Source organism: Oxyura jamaicensis, chromosome 7 (assembly GCF_011077185.1).
Source record: "Oxyura jamaicensis isolate SHBP4307 breed ruddy duck chromosome 7, BPBGC_Ojam_1.0, whole genome shotgun sequence".
NCBI lineage: Eukaryota > Metazoa > Chordata > Aves > Anseriformes > Anatidae > Oxyura > Oxyura jamaicensis.
This window is the reverse complement of record NC_048899.1, coordinates 3,448,450-3,468,578: the sequence shown is the minus strand read 5'-3', so window position 1 is coordinate 3,468,578 and position 20,129 is coordinate 3,448,450. Positions and strand designations below refer to the sequence as shown.

The following is a 20,129-nucleotide window of genomic DNA, read 5'->3' as shown; positions in this document are numbered from 1 at the left end:
CAAGGCCTGCTGCGGGTGCTCAGGGCTCATTCACCTGCTGGGTGCCAGTGGATACCACTGGGTACCAGCTCATTTCACTGCTGGGTGCCCCCGAACAGTCCATCCTAAGCCTTTGGAAGCAGCTTTCTAATGGATGCTTGCCTGCCCTGGAAAAAGACGCCACCCCTCCTTTTTTTTCTTGCTAGCTTAGGTTCCGAACTATTTTTTTTCTGCTCTCAGAGAGGTGACCCACTTGAGCAACGACCCTTCTCTGCCACGCGTAGATAGCGGTGCGGGTGTGCAGCCCACGCTGTTGAGCCACGCTACGTCTATGGCATGCAGCGTGCGAGCAAGCTGCCCACATCTCAGCCCAATTTCAGCGTTTTCTTTTTTGGAGGTGATGTCCTCAAGAGAGGAGTCTTCTCCTCCACCTCTCACGAGGTTTGGGAACGTATGAAATATTCTGAGGATAACAGGGTCTGCGTCTCTGTTTGGATGGCTGCTTATCGCTGTGAGACAGGTGCCTGGAAGCAGTCCTCTGGGGGAAAACCTGCTTGTTTCCACTATTTGCACTTTATTGTGGCAGCATCTGAGAGTCACAGTTAGGGCTGAGAGTTGCGTCGTGCAGGGAACCGATTACGAGCGAGCCTGAGATGAAAGAGGAGAGTTCCTCAGGGACAGGCTCAACTTTGGTATTTTTCTCAAGGTTTATGGAAAAATATATTAGCTTCTGAATGAGCGGCAGAACTGCTGGTATTTATGGCTGGCACGAGCGATGTAACTTATTTCATCGTCTTACTTCAGGCTCTGAGCAGCAGAAGGCTGATCCCTGGGAACAGGATCTGGTAAGCCAGGCTATGAAAGCACTGCACACCTGAGTGGCAAAGTTTGCCATTTTTACCTTGTACCTCTGGTTTGGGAAAATACTGAGGTTAAAAACAGGTGTGAAAAATGTAAGGAGTCAGATATTCACCATGTATCAGAAGATCTAGCAGCATGGTGCAGGGTAAGGAAGTTGGTAGGTGCCTGTGAAAACTCCTTGTTTTCTGTCGAGCATGATCTTTTTTTCCTAGCCCCCCCTTTCTGTTTTATTTTATTATTTTTTTGTTATTAATGAGAAGAGGCTCCCTGTGAGTTACTGTAGATCTACTTCAGAATCTCTTCCTAAACCACGGAGATTTTTTGCTAGTCTAGTTTGTGCTGGAAAGCAGCATAACCCACAGGAAGCACTGTTAATTTCAAGCATCAGTTCGGCTTTGCTAAAGCCGATTAGTGGAGAGTACTAGGTAAGAGTTTTTGCAAAATTGAAGGTGTCAAGCTATTACCAAACCTTACGTTGATTTTACCAGTTGTCACATTTCTGACAAGCATTTTAATTGTTGACTGGAAGAGAAAATGAGCATTTGTGTTGTTCCTCCTTTTGCTGCCTCCTTGTTTTAGGGAGAGGAAGAATTCATTATCCCGTGGGTGGAAAACAATTAAAATGTTGTTTCTTTCATCACCGCATGATAATGGAGCAACAAAATGGTGCCTCAGACCTGAAGTCCTGGAGTTTTTTGGGGGGGAGGATGGAGTGCAGCGTGCCGCTGAGCTGGCATAAGAGACGTCTCATTTGCCATGAACCAGGGGGTGATTGAAAGCTCCCTGTAAGCTACTCTATTAGATGCGTTTATGCATTGCTGGGGAAAAAAAAAAAAAAGCAGGCTGTAGGAGAAAATACCACTGCTTGAATAGCAATGCTCAACTTGTAGGCAGCGCTCTGCTCCCCTGGCTGGCTGCCAGCCCGCGTTTGATACAGGCATCGGTGTTTGTTTAACGTGGCCCTTATCAAATCCCAAAGCTAATATTTGAGGCAGCCCTCCACGCAGGCAAACAGGAAGCGTTCGAGCCGGAGTTAAGATATTGTGTAGCCTGCTCCTCCGAACGGGAGCTGGCTGCTTTGCCTTGAACCCAAGGAAACGTCTCGCAGAGGACCCGGGGAAAGGTCTCTTACAGGCTGGTTTGTGTACTGCTGGTGTAGATGTCACTAAGTGGATGGTGGAGGAAGTGACTCTGAGATGTCGCTGCGGATGGATGTCAGGACCACCCTTCCCTTTGCTCCCCTCCAAAAAAAACCCTCCAACAACTACAAAGCTACCAAAAAAAACCCACCAAACTTAGAGTTAGGTGGCTGCAAAGGTTAACGTGGGTTAGTGGAAGCTTGGTGAAAATCAACCTGATAATGCCAGTCGTGGTGGTAACGGTGGTGGATGGAATCGGGACAGAAAAGCAAGAAGCTTGGAAGGCAGCAGGCACAGCAGCAAAGCAGGATGGGGAAGGAACAACAACAAACATTTCCTGTGCTAAATCCAGTGAAGAATGAAGCTGCAATATATATTAAATGTAGAAGGCTTTTCCTCACCAGGCAGTATTCACGCAGCACACAAAGCTGAACGTGAAAATCACAGTGGTTTCTAAAGAGGACGATTGTGCAAAAGAGATCTGTGGCCGTCAGGAGGAGAGAGGAGCACTTCTTGCTAAGGGTGAGACTTAGCCACTGGTGTAAGAACAATAACAACTCGTAATGCTGCTGCTGCTGAACGTCCCCAGGCTCGCCGTGTGCTTTGTCGAGTGAAGTGCTGGAAGGAAGCACGGTGGCTGGAACTTGCTGGGGTGCGTTAGGTGGAGGAGAGGAAACTCTGTTTCCTGTTAAATAAGTTTTTCTGCTAACGCTTTTTGGCAGTGCTTGGCCAGCTCCATAGTTGAGTGAAAATTCTATTGAGGGAAGAATGCAGAGCTTCTTGAATAATGCATGATCTTGCAGGCTAAAATATCTCCATTGTGGTGGGGACATGGAAACCGTCTATAACTTGTCCTCACCTACACAAAGCATTATTCTGTGCGAACTCCTTGAGCTCTGTGGATCTCAGGAACGTCAGGTACACGTCTTACTGCTTCTTTCACCCCAAGCCTGTTGTCACCTGGGCAGCAGAGCCATGGCAGGGGAATGCTGCTGGTGGCAGATCTGGCCGTGAGTTCTGCACGTGGTGCCGGCGGTGACACAGGTCCCCGTGTCGTGGAGGGGCCCACGTGCACTTTGCTGCTGAGTCCCCAGGTATATTTCATGCCACCTTGCCTGGAGGATTTCCACCCAAAGAAAAGCACTGTGGAGGATAGCTGATCCTTTCTGTGCTCTCACGCTGAAGCATGGTACAAAGAAAACGAGAGCAGACACTGAGCACTGCACAGTAGTGTGGTGATGAAGATTTATAGAGCCAAGTACTCTTTCCGTTTGCTCCTGTAAGGGTGCATCAGAGAGGAATTTTGCCGCACTTGCTGTTATAACGAGCAAATCAGATAAGTTCCAAGTAGGCAATTTTTTTCTCCACCTTCAGTATTTACTATGTGTAATGCAGTTTGAGAGATTTTCTTTTTCTTTCTTTTCCGTTTCTTTCTTTTTTAAATAGCGTTTGCAGATCTGATTTTGTGCTGCTGCTTGGGATAGGTTTGACCCCCCTACATTGCTCGTGCAGACAAACACCCTGGCTGAGTCACCGAACAGAGACAATCTCACCCCACCCATTTTGGGCTGACCAGGCGTCGTATGGATGCAGCACCCAGCTCCAGCTACTACAAGACGTGGTGCACTTTCTCGGGTGGTGTCTGACTCTCACCGTGTCCTCCAGTTGGCTGGAAGCACGGGCAGGGTGAGCTTGTGTCTGCCTCAGCACGACCGCTGCCTCGGCCTGAGAAGTATTGTGCAAGGCAGCTTGTGAAAGGCTTGTGAAGGGCTTCTGCAAAGTCCTTGCCAAGTGAAACGTCTGTGATGCAAAGCGATTGCTATTAGAACTGCTACCTGAGTAACTGCTACACGACCAAGAACCACCAACTCAAGATCTCCTACCCCTGGTTTTCTCTAAAAACATTGGGACCTAATTCACCTCCTACCGCCAGCACCGATTTTGACTACTGTCACTGCTCATGAATGCAGACTGCCTGAATTTGTTCAGTTTTTCAGGATGGATGCTGAATAAATACCGTGCCCACCTACCTCCCCGCAGCGCCTGGCCCGCGCCGTGAGAAGGGACCAAAAAAGGCACGACTGGCAAAAGGAAGCGAGGAGAGCCGGGCAGAACGGGTTGGTTGTTTCTCAGCAGATGTGTAGGAATGGAGCAACTCCCAAGGGAGGCCAAACATGAGGCAGAAGTGGCCCAGCGTGGTTGCTCGTCTCTTAATATAGCAGACTTCTTGGCAAAGCAAGGGAGTGAGGCGGGGGGAGGGAGCAGAGCTGGGCTTTCTTTCCAAACCTGCTTGCAACTGCAAGGAAATCCCACTGCAATGGGAAATGCGCACTCAGTGGGGTTTAGGTGGCTGCCTGGCCAAGAGGACACCGCGTCCTCCTGTGACCAGTGTCTGGCCCCGCCACCCCTCCCTGCAAGCCTTTGTGGAAGCAAACGGGCATGGCAAATCCGTGGTGTTGCAGCATGAGCAGGATTTGGCCCAGAATTGTTTCCTTCCCCAGTGCTGCAGTGCTGGCTGCTTGGGAAGGAGGGTGAGAATAACTGCTGGGCTCTCCTCTCACTGGTGATGTCGCACTGCAGCTATCTCCCAGTCTTCTTACTTTTCTTACTCCCTTTTCCATCCTTTTGAACCTTAGGCCGTACTAACTCTCATTTTCCTTTGGTTTCCTGCTTTTGTTGCTGCCTCTTAATTCTACCCCATCCTTTGCTTTGAGGTCTTTGTCTGGTTTCGGTGCACCCTGGCAGTGTCTCTTCTTGGTGTGCAGCAGCTTGCAGAGGACGTTGCCGTTCTTCCAAAGAGCTCGCAAGCAGAAAATCCCCTCTTCTCAAATACACATAGGGCCTGTTTACACAGGTCTTACACAGCCTGCCGCCTCTTGGCGTGCGCAGTCGTAACCTGCTCGATGACTTTCACTCGCCACCAGTCACCGACAGAAAAACGGTAAACACGGTAGGAAAATGAGAGTTGTTTGTAAGAGGTAACAAAGTGCGTACAGCTTTCCCCGTGATGGCGGGGAAACAGCAATTGACTCTGCAAATACAGACAACTTGTGTGCTTTTGTAATTTGTTTACTGCTAGCCAGACGTTCTCGCCATCCCCTTTCCCATGGTTCTCTCGGTGCTGTGTGGAGCGGTAATGATTCGAGGACCAGGCAGCTGGGTAATGCAGCTCATGTTGTCACCCTCGTGGGGCTCATTTGCCCACAGGCATGTCAGAAGGAACAAGAAATGTAAGGCTATACATAACCGTAGCTGGCAGCGTGCTGAAAAGATGCTGAAGCTCGCTTTAAATGAATGGCGTAGGACAGCGGGAGCTAAGGAGCTGAGAAGTAAGACAAATCTGCTTGCACGGAGCGTTGCGTTTATGCAGTTAGGCTGCACCTAGCACTTGATCTAAATGAGGTATGGGCACATGGGCTGTGGTGTCAGCATCCCCTGCGTGCTCTTTGTTCCTAAAACAAAGTTTCTTGCACGCTTTCAGCATCCAGCACTGTTGGCGTCACCCGCACCTCTACAAGAAGTACGAGTTGCCCAGAAGGGCTGCAGAGTTGATCCTTGGAGTTCAGAACCCGTCTGGCCGCAGCCCTGAGAGACCTGCTCTGAGCCGTGGGGTTGGGTCCTGCCACCACCAGAGGTCCCTGCCTGCTGTCCTGGCTCTCCTGCTGCGTCTCACCGTGCTCCGGGTTCGGCCCGCACAGGGACTGCTCCTGGAGGAGGCGAGGCTTGCACTTTACGGAGTGTAAGTAGGTGTGGGCACCGTGCGGGTCTGTACGCCTCTGGCGCTCCTGTCTGCTGTTGTCTTCCATACGTGAGTGTAACACAGTCTGGGGTTTGGTAACTTCAGGCCAAGAGGTGGAGTCGATGGCAGAGGGTGTTACAGCGACCTTCTGTTCCCCGCGTTCGGAAATACGAAGGTGGTTGTTTCTTTCTCCGGACCTGCTGGGTGTCCTTGCTTTTGCTCATCTTCTTTCCCAATCCTCTCGTGCAACAGACGCCGTGGGTTGCGTGGGAGCTACGCGCCAGCCTGCAGCAGATTGCATTGCAGGGGAACCGTGGGAGACAGCTGTGGAAATCCCTGGCGGTGATCTGCTGTGATCATCTCTTGGGCTGTCCCAGGGAGCTGTGTGGTTAAGTTGCTCCCCAGACAGGTTTCCACTGAAGGAAGGAAAGAGAATGGGATCGTTTCTGAGCGAGCTGTAGTTCGCTTTGGGCTGTGTACCGCAGCAGTGCTCGGTGGGAGGAGAACCATGGGAGGGCTGAACGCCCTCGATGGGCAGAGCGGCGATGCTCGTGCCGCCGTGCAGCTGCCCATCGTAGCAGGGTGTCCCGCTGGGCTTGGTTCCAGCTGCCAGACCCCCAGTTTGCAAACCGGTGGGGAGGACACGAATTCCTTGTCAGGAGGTCAGTATCATTTACGGTTAGCGAAAGCAAGGAAACTTCTTCCCCCTCTTAGAAGGGAAACATTGCTGTGGAGGCTTTAGGAGCCACCCGGCTGTAATGAGTAACGAATGCACTGTGCTTCGTGTGGTGTTTAGATCAGCCTGGAAAAGGGAAAATAATGGGAGTCTCCTCTTTCTGCCTGTGTCTTCAAACGAAGGAAAATCAAAGCTGTTCTACTAGAGCTGTGTATCAGCTAATATGTTTTAGGAACTGTGGAATGATCATAATTGCAAAAAAGTCCTCCGGAGAGAAATTATGACTCATAGTTTATGTTCTCTCTAGTGTTGCCATGGAAAAAGAGGTTAGTGCCAGTGGTCACGCACTGATATTAATCTGTGATCTGAGAGAAAAATAAATAACCATCTCGAGCTTAACCCAAAGCAGATTTATTCTGTTCCAGCAGCGCGCTGCGTGGAAGGGGATAACCGCGTAGGGGAAGTTGGAGCTGACTTCGGTTATCAGCACGAGGTTAGGGAGAGCCCCTCGCTTCAATTAGTGCACACCTCAGGCTCAGGCATGCGGCTCGGGAGGAAAAGAGGAAGGGAAGAAAGGCGAATTGATCAGAAGGAGGGCAGGAGGGGTCAGCCACCACCGAAAGCTGCAAAGGTGCTGCTTAAAACGTCTTTGTGCACCCAGGTTGGCCTTGGTGCTGGCTTTAAGGTGGTTTGTGAAAGCAAACCCCCGCAACAGGCAGTTTCAAGCAGTGGAAAGTGGCTGCTGGCCTTTTTTTTTCCCATTTATTTGGGAAAGTGAGGGCGGTGAACCAGGCGGTGGAGGATGCTTGCGTGCTGAGTCAGCACCTCCCGGCTGCGCTGGCAGCTGCACCCGCGCCCTGCCTGTTGTTTTGTTGCCTAGGCAAAGCCCTCACCGGGGCCAAACTTTGGCTTTGCTCTGCTGCTGGTGCTCTTTGCGTGTGAGAAAGCTGCCTGACATCTTCCTCATGGCACCCAGGGCCGGCGTGCCTGTCTCAGGGGCTCCCCGTGCGAGTTTTGTATCTGCAGGCTCGGTTCTGTTGTTACAAACCTGAGCTATGCACGCTCCGTGGTGTGCAGTCACCGGCAGCAAGGGGTCAGATCCTCGCTTGGTGCTTTGCTCGTGAGGCGTCAGTCAGCACCCCTCTGGCACTGCAGCCTGTAACAACAAACAGCTCTTGTTGCACTGAAGGGTATACGGGTCTATTTCAGCCCCTGGTCCTTTTCTTTGTCCCTTTCCTTTATTTCTTTAATCATCAAACATGTTTCAGTCAGGCGAGGGTTTTCACTGTAATTTGGCAGTGAAGTGCTGCCGAAAGCCACTCTCTGTGCCTTTGCCCGGAGCAGTTTGGGGGGCAGCAGGATGCTCTTTGTCATTCCCCCATGAAGCGGACAGAAATGTCAGCTGCATGGCTGGCATTGCGAGGATCCGCAGTTACCGTGGCAAGGAGGGTGAACCAGCAGCTTTTTAAGAAGCAGTTACGTGAACAAACCTGTCACCACCAGTGTGGCGTACCCCTGCATGTACTTGACACCTGCCAGCATGACAAGGTCCAGGCGCATATTTGAGATGCTCTGAAAGGCTACGAACGCTGCCACAGCCATTCTTCACCCTGCAGCAGCAAGTTTTGCAGGCTAATCTTTTCGGTTGGGACTCGAGAAGGGAAGGAGAGGGGAAGGAACAGACTGGAGGACATCTAAGGAGCCTGAGCTGCTCACTCTGGTGTATAAGGGAGCACAAAAGCAGACATTTGTGAATTGAGTCATTGTCTTTCCCTCTTGCAAAGCAAGTTTTCCTCTTGTTAGGGCTAAAGACCTGCTCGCACTTGTAAAGTTCTGATGGAAAAAAGTTTAGTTCTGCAAATGCTCACTGTGTGGGTAGTGTATCCTGAAGTGGGTACATGGGTTAACTCAATACGGTGCTTAGTACCTGTGTTTTCTATTTTGCTGGATAGCATTGTAATGCTCTTAAATCACCGCGCCTGTGATTTATGTCAGCATCTGTAAACCTGGACAAAGCGTGTCCGGGGCAGCGTCTGAACTGCAGCTCAGCAGGACAAACAGACCGGGTGTGTCTGGGAGTGCAGTGAGCAGAACACGCAGTTCAGTACAAATATGCTTTCAGGACTATTTCAAGCATTAGAAGCACGCTGCAGTCCAAAAAGAGTGCAGGAGGAGCTGGCCGGTTTGGGGAGCTGCCTGGCCGTGTTCAGAGGTGTTGGAGATGTGATAAGGGTCCGGGAAGCAAAGCCTGAGTGCCGGTGTTTGCATCGCTAAATAGCAGCGGAGGAGGAGAAGGAAAACAGAATGGGTACAGTGGGACACCTGTCATAAAGGCTTGGCCTTTGAATTCAATCTCTGCAGGCTCCTTGCACTGCTTCTCCCAAAGACTGACATGGCTGTGTTTCACGTTATGCTTTTATTTGTCATATTTGTCATTAGTTACAAGTAAAAACGCTGGAAATCCATTGTAGTTAATACAAAATAAAAATATAGCTGCACGAGTTACGCCATGATTTTCCTTGCCAACAGTATCTCCTACACGATGCCATATACTTGAGAGCTTAACTCTTAACAGTACTTGCCTACAATAAGCTCTTATCAACTAATTTCCAGTGTGATTTACTGGTCAGATACCGCCCCTACGGAGCACTGTCTGTGAATCATTTCACAATGGTATTTCTGCGGTAGCTTTTACTTCCACTATAATTTGTGATTTTAAATACAAGTTGAAGGAAGCAAACTTTTAGTGCAATGTTAAGCGTCAGTAGAGTTATATGTATATACTAAACAACAACAACACAAAAAGACCCACTGCATAAACAAACAAGGATGTAAGGTGACAGCTTCCCTTTCCTCCCCGCACCCTTACCTTTGTGTAGGGACGAGAATGGGCATTCATAGTGAACAACCTCCTCTGCGACCTCTTGTTTTCCCCAGATTTTGAAAAATTCAGCGTGCAATTTCGAGAGTATGGAGGCAATTTTGAGAAAAGTGATTAGCAGAGAATCAAAGCTGCTTTGCAGCCTCTTCCTTCCAAGAACTCATCCCTGCCACCACATTCAGTCCCTAATGCAGTTCTCCCTTTACACGTGCCTAAAAGAGCATTTTCTCCCTTTTGAAATAATTGTCCTTACATCCCTGTGACTACCTAACTCTTCTGTGTAGATATAGCTCTATATATGAAATAATTTGTAAAAAGATAAATTATGCTATTTCCAAAATACTCTGAGATACAAAGTTGTGCAGGTGCAAAGTTCAATAGTATATTGCTATAAGGATTAGGAATCAATGAGTTAGTGTTATCTGAGCATATATTCTTAAAGCTGGGAGTATAGATTTAATATTGTCAGGTTTTGATTTTGCCCCTTTTTTTTAACATTTCATAGCATTTCATACTTCAGACTCTCTCTGTTTCTACCAAATTCCTTTTTTTAAAAAAAAAAAAAAAAAAAAAGATCCATTACAGGTACAGTAGCTGATTACACATTCATGCTTGTCGCTAATGTATTTCCATAACTCCTGTAGATTGAAAAACATCTTTTCATTTCCATACAAACGCAGTCATTTCTTCTAAGCGAGAGACTACTGGCAAAAAACCTTGTGCCCGTTGAAATTGATGGATCCAACTTTTCAGTTTTGCTATGCCCTCTGCTCTTCTGGCCTTACGGCGTGGCGGAGCAAAGCCCCCCACCAGCTATAGGGGCACGCAGCTACCGAGGCTGTTAGTATTCACAGAGCATAGCAAGGAAACCGAAATCAAGTGTTCTCGTCGGTATTTCTACATTTACATACAAAACTACTCACAGTGCTAGGAAAATCTGTGAGGGAAGAAAACAGAAATGTTTGGGTTTTGACTACTCTCCCTGCATTTCTCTGACCCAGCTGTAACAAAGCCAGCTAACCGGCTTGCTTCTGCTAGACATACTCTTTTCCTGCTAGTCTCTTACGCCAGCTGACAGCATCTCTACATTAATAAACACCAGTGAAATGGCCTAAAAATCGGAGCACGTTGCAGCCTGTCGTTGACCTCACTCACTCTGCGTTCCAATGTGATGCAATAAATTATCATTGCAGAGAGCAGGCTGGAGGAAACTGGATCGCCGCTACCACCTGTGTAGCAGAAACCAGTCACTCGCCTAGGCAAAACCATGCGTATCCGGAAGGCGGAGGAAGGCTCGGATATTTTACGCCGTTTGGTTTATCTGCAGAACCGCTGCTTGGGTCGTCTCTTCGTCGGACTCTTCCATTTCCCCGCCGACCGGTTTGTTCCTTTCGTCATACAGTTTCTGGCTGGGAACTTCTAGAGGCACCCCATACTCTTCATCGTCTTCAACGATGGACAGCTCGATGTTGTTGTTCATCATGGCGCTCCCTTCCATCCTGGCTTCCTTCTCTAGAGAATCGACGACTGCTTTGCTCTCCTCGGTCAGCGACGTGGTGGGTGTCATATCCGAGTGCATGTCGGCAAACGACATCTCTTCCTCGTTCTCGGCTTGGTCGTTGCTCGCAGTTTCTGCGGGTCTGTCCTCGGCTTCGGCAGGGCTTTCTCCTTCTCGGCTTTTCTTCACGTTGAACGTGAGGGGCGACACTTTGAAAGCTGAACTCTTGGAAGAGGAGGATTTCTGATGATGTACTGTAAGCGATTTCTTGATCTTCTCTCTCCGTTCAGGCGAGACGATCTTTGTGCCGATCTTGTTCATCTTCTTCTCGATGTTCTGTCGGGAAAATGCTTTCTTCAGGCTGTCAACCTTCTTCAGGCTGGATCTCTTAAGTTTCTCAGCTCTTGATTCTTCTGTTTTCTCCTCTGCACTGTCACCCACGTCATCTTCGTGAGGCATGTCATCATCTGAGGACAACTCCACTGTATGCAGGGTTTCTTCCAGTGTCTTGTTCTCATCCACAGGCTCTTCTTTTCCTTCTGTGATGCTGGGAACAGGCTCTTTTGCAAAAACACTGGCAGGGATCTCATTTTCCTCCTGAAAGAATTGACGATATTTGAGTTTCATAGTTCACAGGACACCAATTTAATAAACAAAGCACAGCCCTGAACAATTACTTTATTTTTTTTTTTTCATGAGATGAAGGCTGCTGAACATTTCTCGTTGTTTCAGTATATTTAACCAGTAACAAGCCACTCAAAGCCCACTGAACCATTATCTGATAGAGTTTAAGACTAATGAGCTGTCAGCTGTACAATTTCTCTTTCAGAGTGACTTGGGATGTATACAGAATGGCAATCCCGTTCTTTGTCATTTAAATTAGGTACTGTTATTAAACAGCTTAGCTGTGAAGTTGTGCGCCTACCCCTGGGGAGGAGGGATGGCGTCGTGGCTGAGGAGGCCTTGTTACAGGCCTTGTGTTGACCTGAAGAAGTCGTGTAAACCAGTAGGGCCTACGCCCGCTTGCTCTGGGTGGCAGGTACCATCCCTGCCGTGGCCTGAGGTCTCTGGGGAAGAGCTGTCGGGAGCGGGGCTGGCCGGAAGGACCACAGCTAGTGTCAGTGTGCCGTAAGTGTGCTTGGAAATCCTCTGTGCTGCACAGATGAGTATGCTCAGGCACCGGGAATGCCTCTTGTCCTCCTGGGGAGAGGACGGGGAGTCTGGGGAAAATCTGTTGGTTCCTTCTCCCTCGGGTTTTGCTGTAGTGTAAGCCATGCGGCCCGGGATGTTTAGAGCGTGTGCTGTTTTACAGCACAGAAAAAAATGGTAAATTTGGTTGGTGTATTGGGAAATAGACAAAATGTGGACAGGGCAACTCAGGAGGAAAAAAAAAAGCATACAGCATACAAAAATAAACAGATCTATCACACAGAAAACACTGGCAGTCACTTCTAGTTAAAGGAAGAGGATTTTTAAAAACAAAGCCAAGAGAGGGCCTGGAAGGAAGGAAGGCATCTGAAAACCAAGCGGACTGAAGAAGGGCAAAAGGCACAGCTTGCACGGAGCACCAGCAGCTCAGGCCGGCACAAGGAGACGCCTGCCTGTGCCAGGGGAGCAAGGGTCCCAGCACACGCACCCGTCCTCGCAGGACTGCTGCTCCTCACACCTGCATCCTCCGGGCTTGCTTTATCCCTTACATAAGAAAGCAGTAAGTGCTGAGAGAAGTGGCTGCAGCAGTCTCATCTTTGTAACCCCCTGGGGTTACGGTTAAAGGGGTAAAAAGGCCACGCACGCGTCCAAGTTCGTGCTCATTGTTTCAGGGCTGAGCATACAGTTAGGATTGCTGAGAACAGTGCCTCGAGTTAAATTAGCTGGCAAGGCTGCGTAAGGACGTCCTGATGAACCATCAGAATATGCCACACTACTTTGTGCACGTGGCTGTTTTTAAAAACAAAATAGCAAAGTCTACCTTACGGCAGTCCTGGGACTCAGCAATACCCCGGTGAGTAATTTTACACCAGTGGGACCGGAGTGTGTTGGTGAACATCCCTTGAGGATATAAGAATGAAAATTGTCACAAAATTGATGGTTGGGTGCAGTTTGGGTGCTCTCACGGCTTCCACATGCTTTCCTGGATGAGAAGCCTCTGCCAGGTGCACTTGCACAGATGATGCTGTCTCTGCAGCAGGACACCCGATGAAGCCAGCACCCTTCTCCACGCACCCATCCCACCGAGGCAGCTGTCTGCAGCAGCGACCAAGACATCAAAACCAGAACAAAACAAACCTGCAAGGGCTGTGAGTGAACGTAGCCCTGGGACAAATATTTGTATCACTTTCCATTGTAGATAATGAAACGTGGACTGGGGGAGTTGGTTGCAGTGCCTGACGTGGTCATGTTCAAGTTTTCATTAAACTACTGCGTGATGTCCCTGGAAAACGCTGGCTTAGATTTTATTTCAACTTCTGTCACGTTTGTGAGTGAGTAGAAGGGAGACTGTCAAACTCCATATTTACTAAAAGAAAAAAAAAAAATCAACCAAACTTCTCTCTCCATCCATTAAAGAGCTAGTGACTCAATTAAAAGCAGGCACTTGGTGGTCTTTGGCTATCAGACAGTACTGGCATTCAAGAAATCCCATCTTGGTCTAAGCTTCCTGCTTGGCCTTGGAAAACAGCAGCCTGTGGGCATCTATTGCTCTGCTTGTAAAATGGGAACGACGTGCTTTCCTATCTGACGGATGTAAGAGACCTCAGGATCACAGGAACCATCCAAATGCAAACGGCAATAAATTGGGTAACAGGCTTTGGAAACACAGAGGTGGTATAGCAGAGGTGCTCTGTGGTGGGACAGCCTTTTCTGTGTCAAGGAGAGTTGCTGGTATCGTGTCCGTAAGTGGGCTATCGGTAACTTTTCAGCCTAACACAATTACATGGCACCTGTGCCTCACACTTGTTTTGCTACACAAAACAGGTATTTGTCAGAAAAATGACCAATGCTTCTAAAACCAGCAGTGGCTCCAACTCCTGTCCCCCAGGCGTGTACAAGCTCCTCAGACCAGGGTGTCCCAAAGGGGCTGGGACTGTGGGGGAGGAGGAGAAGGATGCTGGCCACCATTTGCACCTCCTGTGCAGACTGGGGTGGGTTGGGCTTGGCCACAGCATCCCTCTGTCCCCACAGCACTGCTGGGTTGAGTCCCAAGAGCCACATGAGATATTTTTTATTGTTAATCAGTGCAAGAGTTTTTAATTTGAGTATTAACTTGGGGATGAAGCATTTGCCAAGAGCAGCATCTGAAAGGGGCTTGATATGAGGGTGCCCGACCCCTAAGCTGTAACTTTGTCATATTTTATCTGGCCTATTTGCTAGTAAATGTGACGCTTTATTGAAAAATTAAACACAAGCCTTTTTTTTTTTTTATCTTGTATTTTGCTTCTGCAGCTAAAAATAAAACAACCTACCAAACCAGCACCAAAAACCTGGTCATGTGGCAAGCACAAAACAGAGGGGAACAATGCCAAAGCTTAACGAGGATTTTTGAAACAGTCACTTCAGTGTTTTGCTAAATTGCTGTGTCATTTGTAATAACGTTTGCCTCCTCAAATGCTCGAGTGCAGGGCCTTTGGAATATGTCCCCAGTTAAAAGAAATGCAAACTAGGAACAATGCGGACAGTCTAGGGAGAGAAAACTAGGAGCCTTTCGGTGGCAAATATGTAAGTAGCTGAACTTTCCTCAACGCGGTTCACTCTCAGCATGTAGGCTGGGGGAAAGCTGCTGCTGGTGACTGGTGGCATGGTTTCAGAAAACAGTCACGTCCTGGGTGTGCTCCGTGCTCCTGCGAGGTGTCGGGGAGCTGGAGGCACTCGGGGAGCAAAGCACAGCCCTTGGTTCTCATACTGAGCTGCCTTCCTAAGCTGGGAAAGCAGGGCCTAATGAGACCTGTGCGAGCTTTGTTTTTAGTTTTAGTCAAGAAGTCTCCCCAAACCAAAGAGAAGACACACGCATCCAGGCTTCCCTTTGTTTTTAAAAGAAACCTGGCGTCAATATGGCTTCATTGACTTCTCCTTCCTGCTATTGTTTTTCTTTGGAAAATTACGATCCCCCAGCCTGCCTTTTGCTCTGTTTTCCTCCCTGCAGTTCTCCTGCGCTGGCCAGCAGCTCGTCCCACCTCCAGCTTCGGCAGGCCCGTGGGCGGTTGCATGGCAGTGGGTGCATCACTCGGGCTTCTGGCAAGGTCCCTCCTGGGTGCGGCCACTTCCCAGTGGAAAATCCCAGCTCCTCCCAGGAGAAAGCCCCGGGGCCGCCCTGCAGCACCCCTGTCAGTGCCATCCTCCTTTCGGTGGTGGCCACCCCCCAGGAACACGGTCAGCACCGTCCTCGTCACGTAGGACCCGGGATTAAGGGAAGGCTCTGACTCAAGCAACCAAGGCTTTGACTTGGCAGTGCTGTTCAGCAGCAGGAAACAAGCTGTGGGGATGCTCCTTGTCCTCTGACCCCTTCCTGGTGAGATTTACCTCCCCCCCTGCTGCAATCACACCCAGAGGCAGCAGCAGCGGGGGTCCCACCTGCCCAGCACATGCAGAGCTCTGCATTTGCCTGCCCTCTCCCTGCCGCTCCTTCCTAAAACGCTAAGGTGTTAAGTACTTGGAGAAGCCCAGGGGCACACGCCTTTCAATTTAGGTCCTTCATGGACTAATTTCCACATTCCTTCTGGGGTGGAAGCTGCCCTGCTCTGGACACGCCACGGCTCCTCCTCTTCTGGCCATGCCACCGTGAGCTGTCATTTTGGGAGAACAATAAGCAGGGAGGTGGGGGCTTCCTCCCTGGGAGGACGTGCCTTGGGCACTGGCCAGGCTGCCAAGCTTTTAAAATTTTTATATTTTTAATTTTTTTCTCTCCCCCCCAACAGAAAAAAACCAGCCTAAGGAGCAGAGTGAGCAGCCGACCGCTGTAACACATTTGCTCTCCTTCCCCCAGTATGTTGTGTAGGTCTTTTTTTTTTTCCTTTCTATTTTTTTTTCCAGATGTAAAAGTCATGTCCTGTGTTTAGTTAAAGCTCACACCGCGCTCCGTCCAGCCCATTGCTTAAAAAGGGGAAAATATGCAAAGTGCTGCTATCACTGGATGGGCTCCCAGGAGTTTTAGCTGAGTTTTTTAGCTCCTCTCTGAATGGGGTGGGAGCAGGGCTGAGGGCTGCAGTGCTGCCCTGCTCCTGGGGGCAGAGGGATGGGCGCTGTCTGCGGGCTGCCAGCAGCCAGCAAAAGGAGCCCCTTCCTTCCCCGGGCTTGCCGAGTGTTAGCAAATTGGGAACTTTCTGAAAGTTTCCTATGAGTTAAAAAAAGGGGCTCTTTGCCCAAGTTTGCTAAAAGTTAGGAAAACAGGGATCTCTGTGCCAAGTTAGCGAGGAGTCAGCGAAATGGAATCCTCCTCAGAGCTTGCTGTGAGTTAGCAAAATGGGCTCTTTCTCCACACTTGCTAACAGCAGGAAAAGGCTCTTACTCAAGGTCTGCTGAGAGCAAAATGAGATCTTTCTAAACTTTTTGAGTTAGAGAAACGGGCCCTTTTCCCCTAAGTTTGCTAACAGTTTGCAGAATGGGCCCTTTGCCCAAGCTGGTTCAGGGCTAGCGGAAAAAATAGATGGAGAAATAAAGTTTGGAGGAAAAAAAAAAATGAGGGCCTTTTCCGCAAGTTTGCAAACAGTTGGTGTGCTTTCCCCACGCTAGCAAAACAGGCTTGTGTCCCCCACGTTGGCTAGCAGGTAGCAAAACGGGCGCCTCCTCCAAGTTGGCTAAGAGGGGGCAAAACGGGGCGCTTGGCCTCAAGTTTGCTCACGGGTAACAAGGTGAGGCTCCTTCCTTGTCGGAAAGTTGGTGGGGAAGGGCTCATTCCCTGGTTTTGGTAAGAGAGGGTGACGGGGACCTTGCCTCTGGCTGGGTAGGGCCAGCAGGATGGACCCTTGTGCCCAGGCTGGGTAGGGCCAGCAGGACGGGCCCTTTCCCCCAGCCCCCTGGGGCCCCCCCGTGCCGGGCTGTGCCCCCCGTGCAGCCGCCCCCGGCCCCCTCACCTGGAAGATGAGCACTTTGAAGCGGTCGCGGCGCAGCAGCTGGGCGTGATGCTGCTCCAGGCGCCGCACCTGGGCGCACTGCCTCTCCAGGCGCTCCCGCACGGCGCGGGTGTGGGCGCACACCTTCCGCGACTTCTCCAGCAGCTTCTCCACCGCCTCCCCCGTGGCCCCGTGGCTACGGCACAGCTTGCCCAGGTCGCCCTGGATGCCCCGCACCGCTCCCTCCAGCCCCCGCTGCCTCTGCTCCATCTGCCGCTGCTGGCCCTCCACCGCCTCCAGCATGGACACCAACTTCTCCAGGAGGGCCAGCACGGTCAGGGCGTTCACTTGCCCCCCCGCCGGCCTCCGCCGGAGGCGGCGGCACCGCGCTGCCCCCCGCCGCCTCCCCCATGGCCGCCCCGGGACGCGCCGACGCCCGCCGCCGCCGCTCTTAAGCGCTGCGCATCCCCACCCCGGGGGAGGATTTTGGGACGAGCCCGGCCCCGGGGCTGGCCCGCCCCGGGCCGCCCGGCACCGTGGCCGGGCCCCCTTCGCCCCCCCCGGGTGAAGTGTCGTGGCGCTGCCTCCTTGGGCGCATCGGTAGGTGGCAGGAGACACCGCGGAATGAGGCGGGGGGGCGGCCCCGCTGGCTTCGTCGTCGCGGGGAGAGGCTGGGGAAGGGGCCGTGGGGAGGGGGCGAGGCCTCGGGGCTCGAAGTAAGAATAGCGGTAGTGATAATCGTGGTCATCGCAATAGTAACAGGCATAAGAGCATCATCGTCAGCGGTCATATCGTCACCGACGATCTTATCGTCATCAGCAGCGTCGTCAACAGCACCAACATCAGCAGCAGTACCACCATCAGCACTGATACCTTCACCATCGGCAGAATAATAATAGCAGCAGCAGTGACAACAGCAGTCTGGTGCTGGACAGCTCGCGCGGTGGAAGGAGCACCGGGAGCTGCTTGGCGGGCAGGAACACCGAGCCCGTTATTAGGAATAACGCACAGCTGCTCCCAGGGCTGATCCAAAGCTGCTCTCCTGGGGGAAAGGCTCTGAGCTTGAGCAGGCTTTGGTTGCTCACCCCTGTGCTGGTGTTCCCAAGCCCAGGACATTTCTTTTTATCTGCTGTGCCTGGCGTTTGCTTGGCAGCAGGACTGCCTGTTAGTTTGGGTCATCATTTCACTTGGGTGTATGCAACTCCTCCATGACTTTCCTGTAGAGCATGGATTATTTGGAGTCCGAACAGCCCTTCTCTCTGTGTAGGAAACAAAACATTTTAATAACACTGCCTCAAAAATGGATGTGAATCAATGGCTTAATGCAGATGAGTTAGCAGATTCAGTCACCAAATGGTCAAACCCCCGACGGTCCTGCAGCACTGCTGTTGTTACCTCATGTTGTTGTTTCTGTCACTTTTTTTTCAGGCTGCAGCGTGTATTTTGCAAGTTGTGGGAGCTTGAAAAAAAATGTAATTGGTGAGTAAATTCACTTAGGAAAAAACCCACTGAGTCTGCCAGAGTTGTCAACAGTGAAAGTATGCCGAGACTGTAAAATATGCGGGCTGGGAGGGGAGTGGACGTACTTTAAAGGGAACAGCCCCAACAAAACGCTTGTGTTCTTGCCTGCTCTCCTGAGGAGCACTACCTGCTACGCTGTTCCTGACCCGCTGGCATTTTCCCAGGCTCCCAGCACGTTGCTGCCCTTTTCTCGTGTTGGCCAGGCTGTTCTGAGCCTTCTCTGGAGGTCCTGAAGGTTTTTGAGGTTCTCCCAGCTCCTGGCCCACTGTGCATCCCACGGGAAAACCTACGGCATGGTGGTCAGCACGAAACACAACAAATATTTTCCCTGTTTATCCCCCGCCCTGGTAAAGCAAATCCAGAGACGGCAACACTGCAGCAAGGCCCCTCGGCACCCACCGTGGGCCACTCCTTGGGGTCCCCATGACTTAGGAGGGTCTCCCTGGGGTCCCCAGCCCGGGGACATGCCGTGGGGGAGCGGTGCCACGAGACCGGCAGTGAAGAAGGTGCCGCTTCCAGCCAGCGCCCAATGCCAGCCGTGGGGTCTGACACCAGCTGTCAGGTCTGATTACGCGGCGCATTCGTAACAAAGCTGTCAGGTTGGCTGGGCTGCCTGGTCTTTGAGGAATCGGAGCGTTTTGATCCGGTTTTTATTATTATTATTATTTTTTTTTAAGCTTTATCGATTAGTTCAGAAGGGTAGCGGAGGAGGTTTTTTGCCAAGTTGCACTGCATGTTTTGCTGGTGAGAAACTTTATAGAGGAAAACACTTTACTTTTATTTAGAAAGAAGAAGCATTAAAGAGATTAAATTTATCAGGGTCATCTCCTGCAAGTCAAGAGTTCTTTTCATGTAAAATCGATGTGCGTGAATTACACGGGCAGAAATTTGAGGTTAACTCACTCATCGGTCACGTGATGCTGGGATAATAAATGTTTTATGCCGGAGCATTACTGATAATTTATTAGGCATGGAATAATAGGGAAAACAATATGACAGGAGTGGAAGGAGAGGGGAGCTAACAGGGGAAGAAGAACGGCAGGGACTGTAGACATCATCCTCAGCTTATTGAATTCCACGTCAAAGCTCCCACCGGCTTTAAAGGGATTGCGTGAGGCCATCTACCCACGGAGACTTGGAGGCAAAGAGCTGAAGAAATCGCTTATGGCCTGGCCCCTTTCCTGGTGCGGAACTCAGTGCTCCTGCCCCCGTGGCCATGGGAAGGGCTCGTGTGTCACCGCTGGTCTGGGGCCGGTCCAGCTGCCAGGCAGGGACACTGCAGTGAGCCAACGGGAGGGGTGTCCCCCTCCGCACGTGGACGTCATGCTCGGTTCTGCTTCATTTCAGGGTGTCTCGCGCCCAGTTTGGACCAGTACAGCCAACCCAGCCCTGGGGATCACTAACTGGCTGGCTGCGGCCCTGCTGAAGCCTCATTTGATCCACTGATCGTTCACTATTCCAGGCAGCCGGGGCTATTGCTTCGTCTCTCCTGTCCAAATCGGGGGCTGTTGCCGGCTGGAGTCTTAGGAGAACAAATATACGGGAGAATAGGAGAATAAATATACGGGAGTGGGAAATTTGGAGAGTCACTGCTGGGAGAGGTTTTAATATTTTGGGGAAGAGAAAAAGATGAGGATGCCTGGCAGGAAATGTATCATCATAAAAGAACATGAAACTGCAATTTTGGTCTCTTGTGCAAATGGCATCCAGCGGAACTTAATATGCAACGAAGAAATCCACTTCCACTTTATCGGCCAGACTAAATCACGTTATGCACAGGAGACTTCCTTT

At 50.5% G+C, this 20,129-nt stretch overlaps 1 protein-coding gene and 1 long non-coding RNA gene across 3 annotated transcripts in view; one reads left to right on the top strand and one right to left on the bottom strand.

Annotated features, from left to right (window-relative positions):
* Positions 1-20,129, top strand: part of LOC118170277 — a 46,681-nt gene that overhangs the window by 12,152 nt on the left and 14,400 nt on the right. Inside the window, exon 2 of one of the 2 annotated variants that reach the window (XR_004752619.1) lies at positions 12,594-12,775. This is a non-coding gene — a long non-coding RNA (uncharacterized LOC118170277). Of the gene's footprint in view, positions 1-12,575; positions 12,776-20,129 lie in introns of those variants that run through there. The other variant, XR_004752618.1, reaches the window with a different exon arrangement.
* Positions 10,123-17,244, bottom strand: CAVIN2 (caveolae associated protein 2). The gene is given in 3 exon segments (XM_035332385.1): positions 10,123-11,370; positions 16,839-17,174; positions 17,176-17,244. Coding segments are annotated over 3 exon segments (1,182 nt in total). The 5' UTR covers positions 17,230-17,244; the 3' UTR covers positions 10,123-10,578.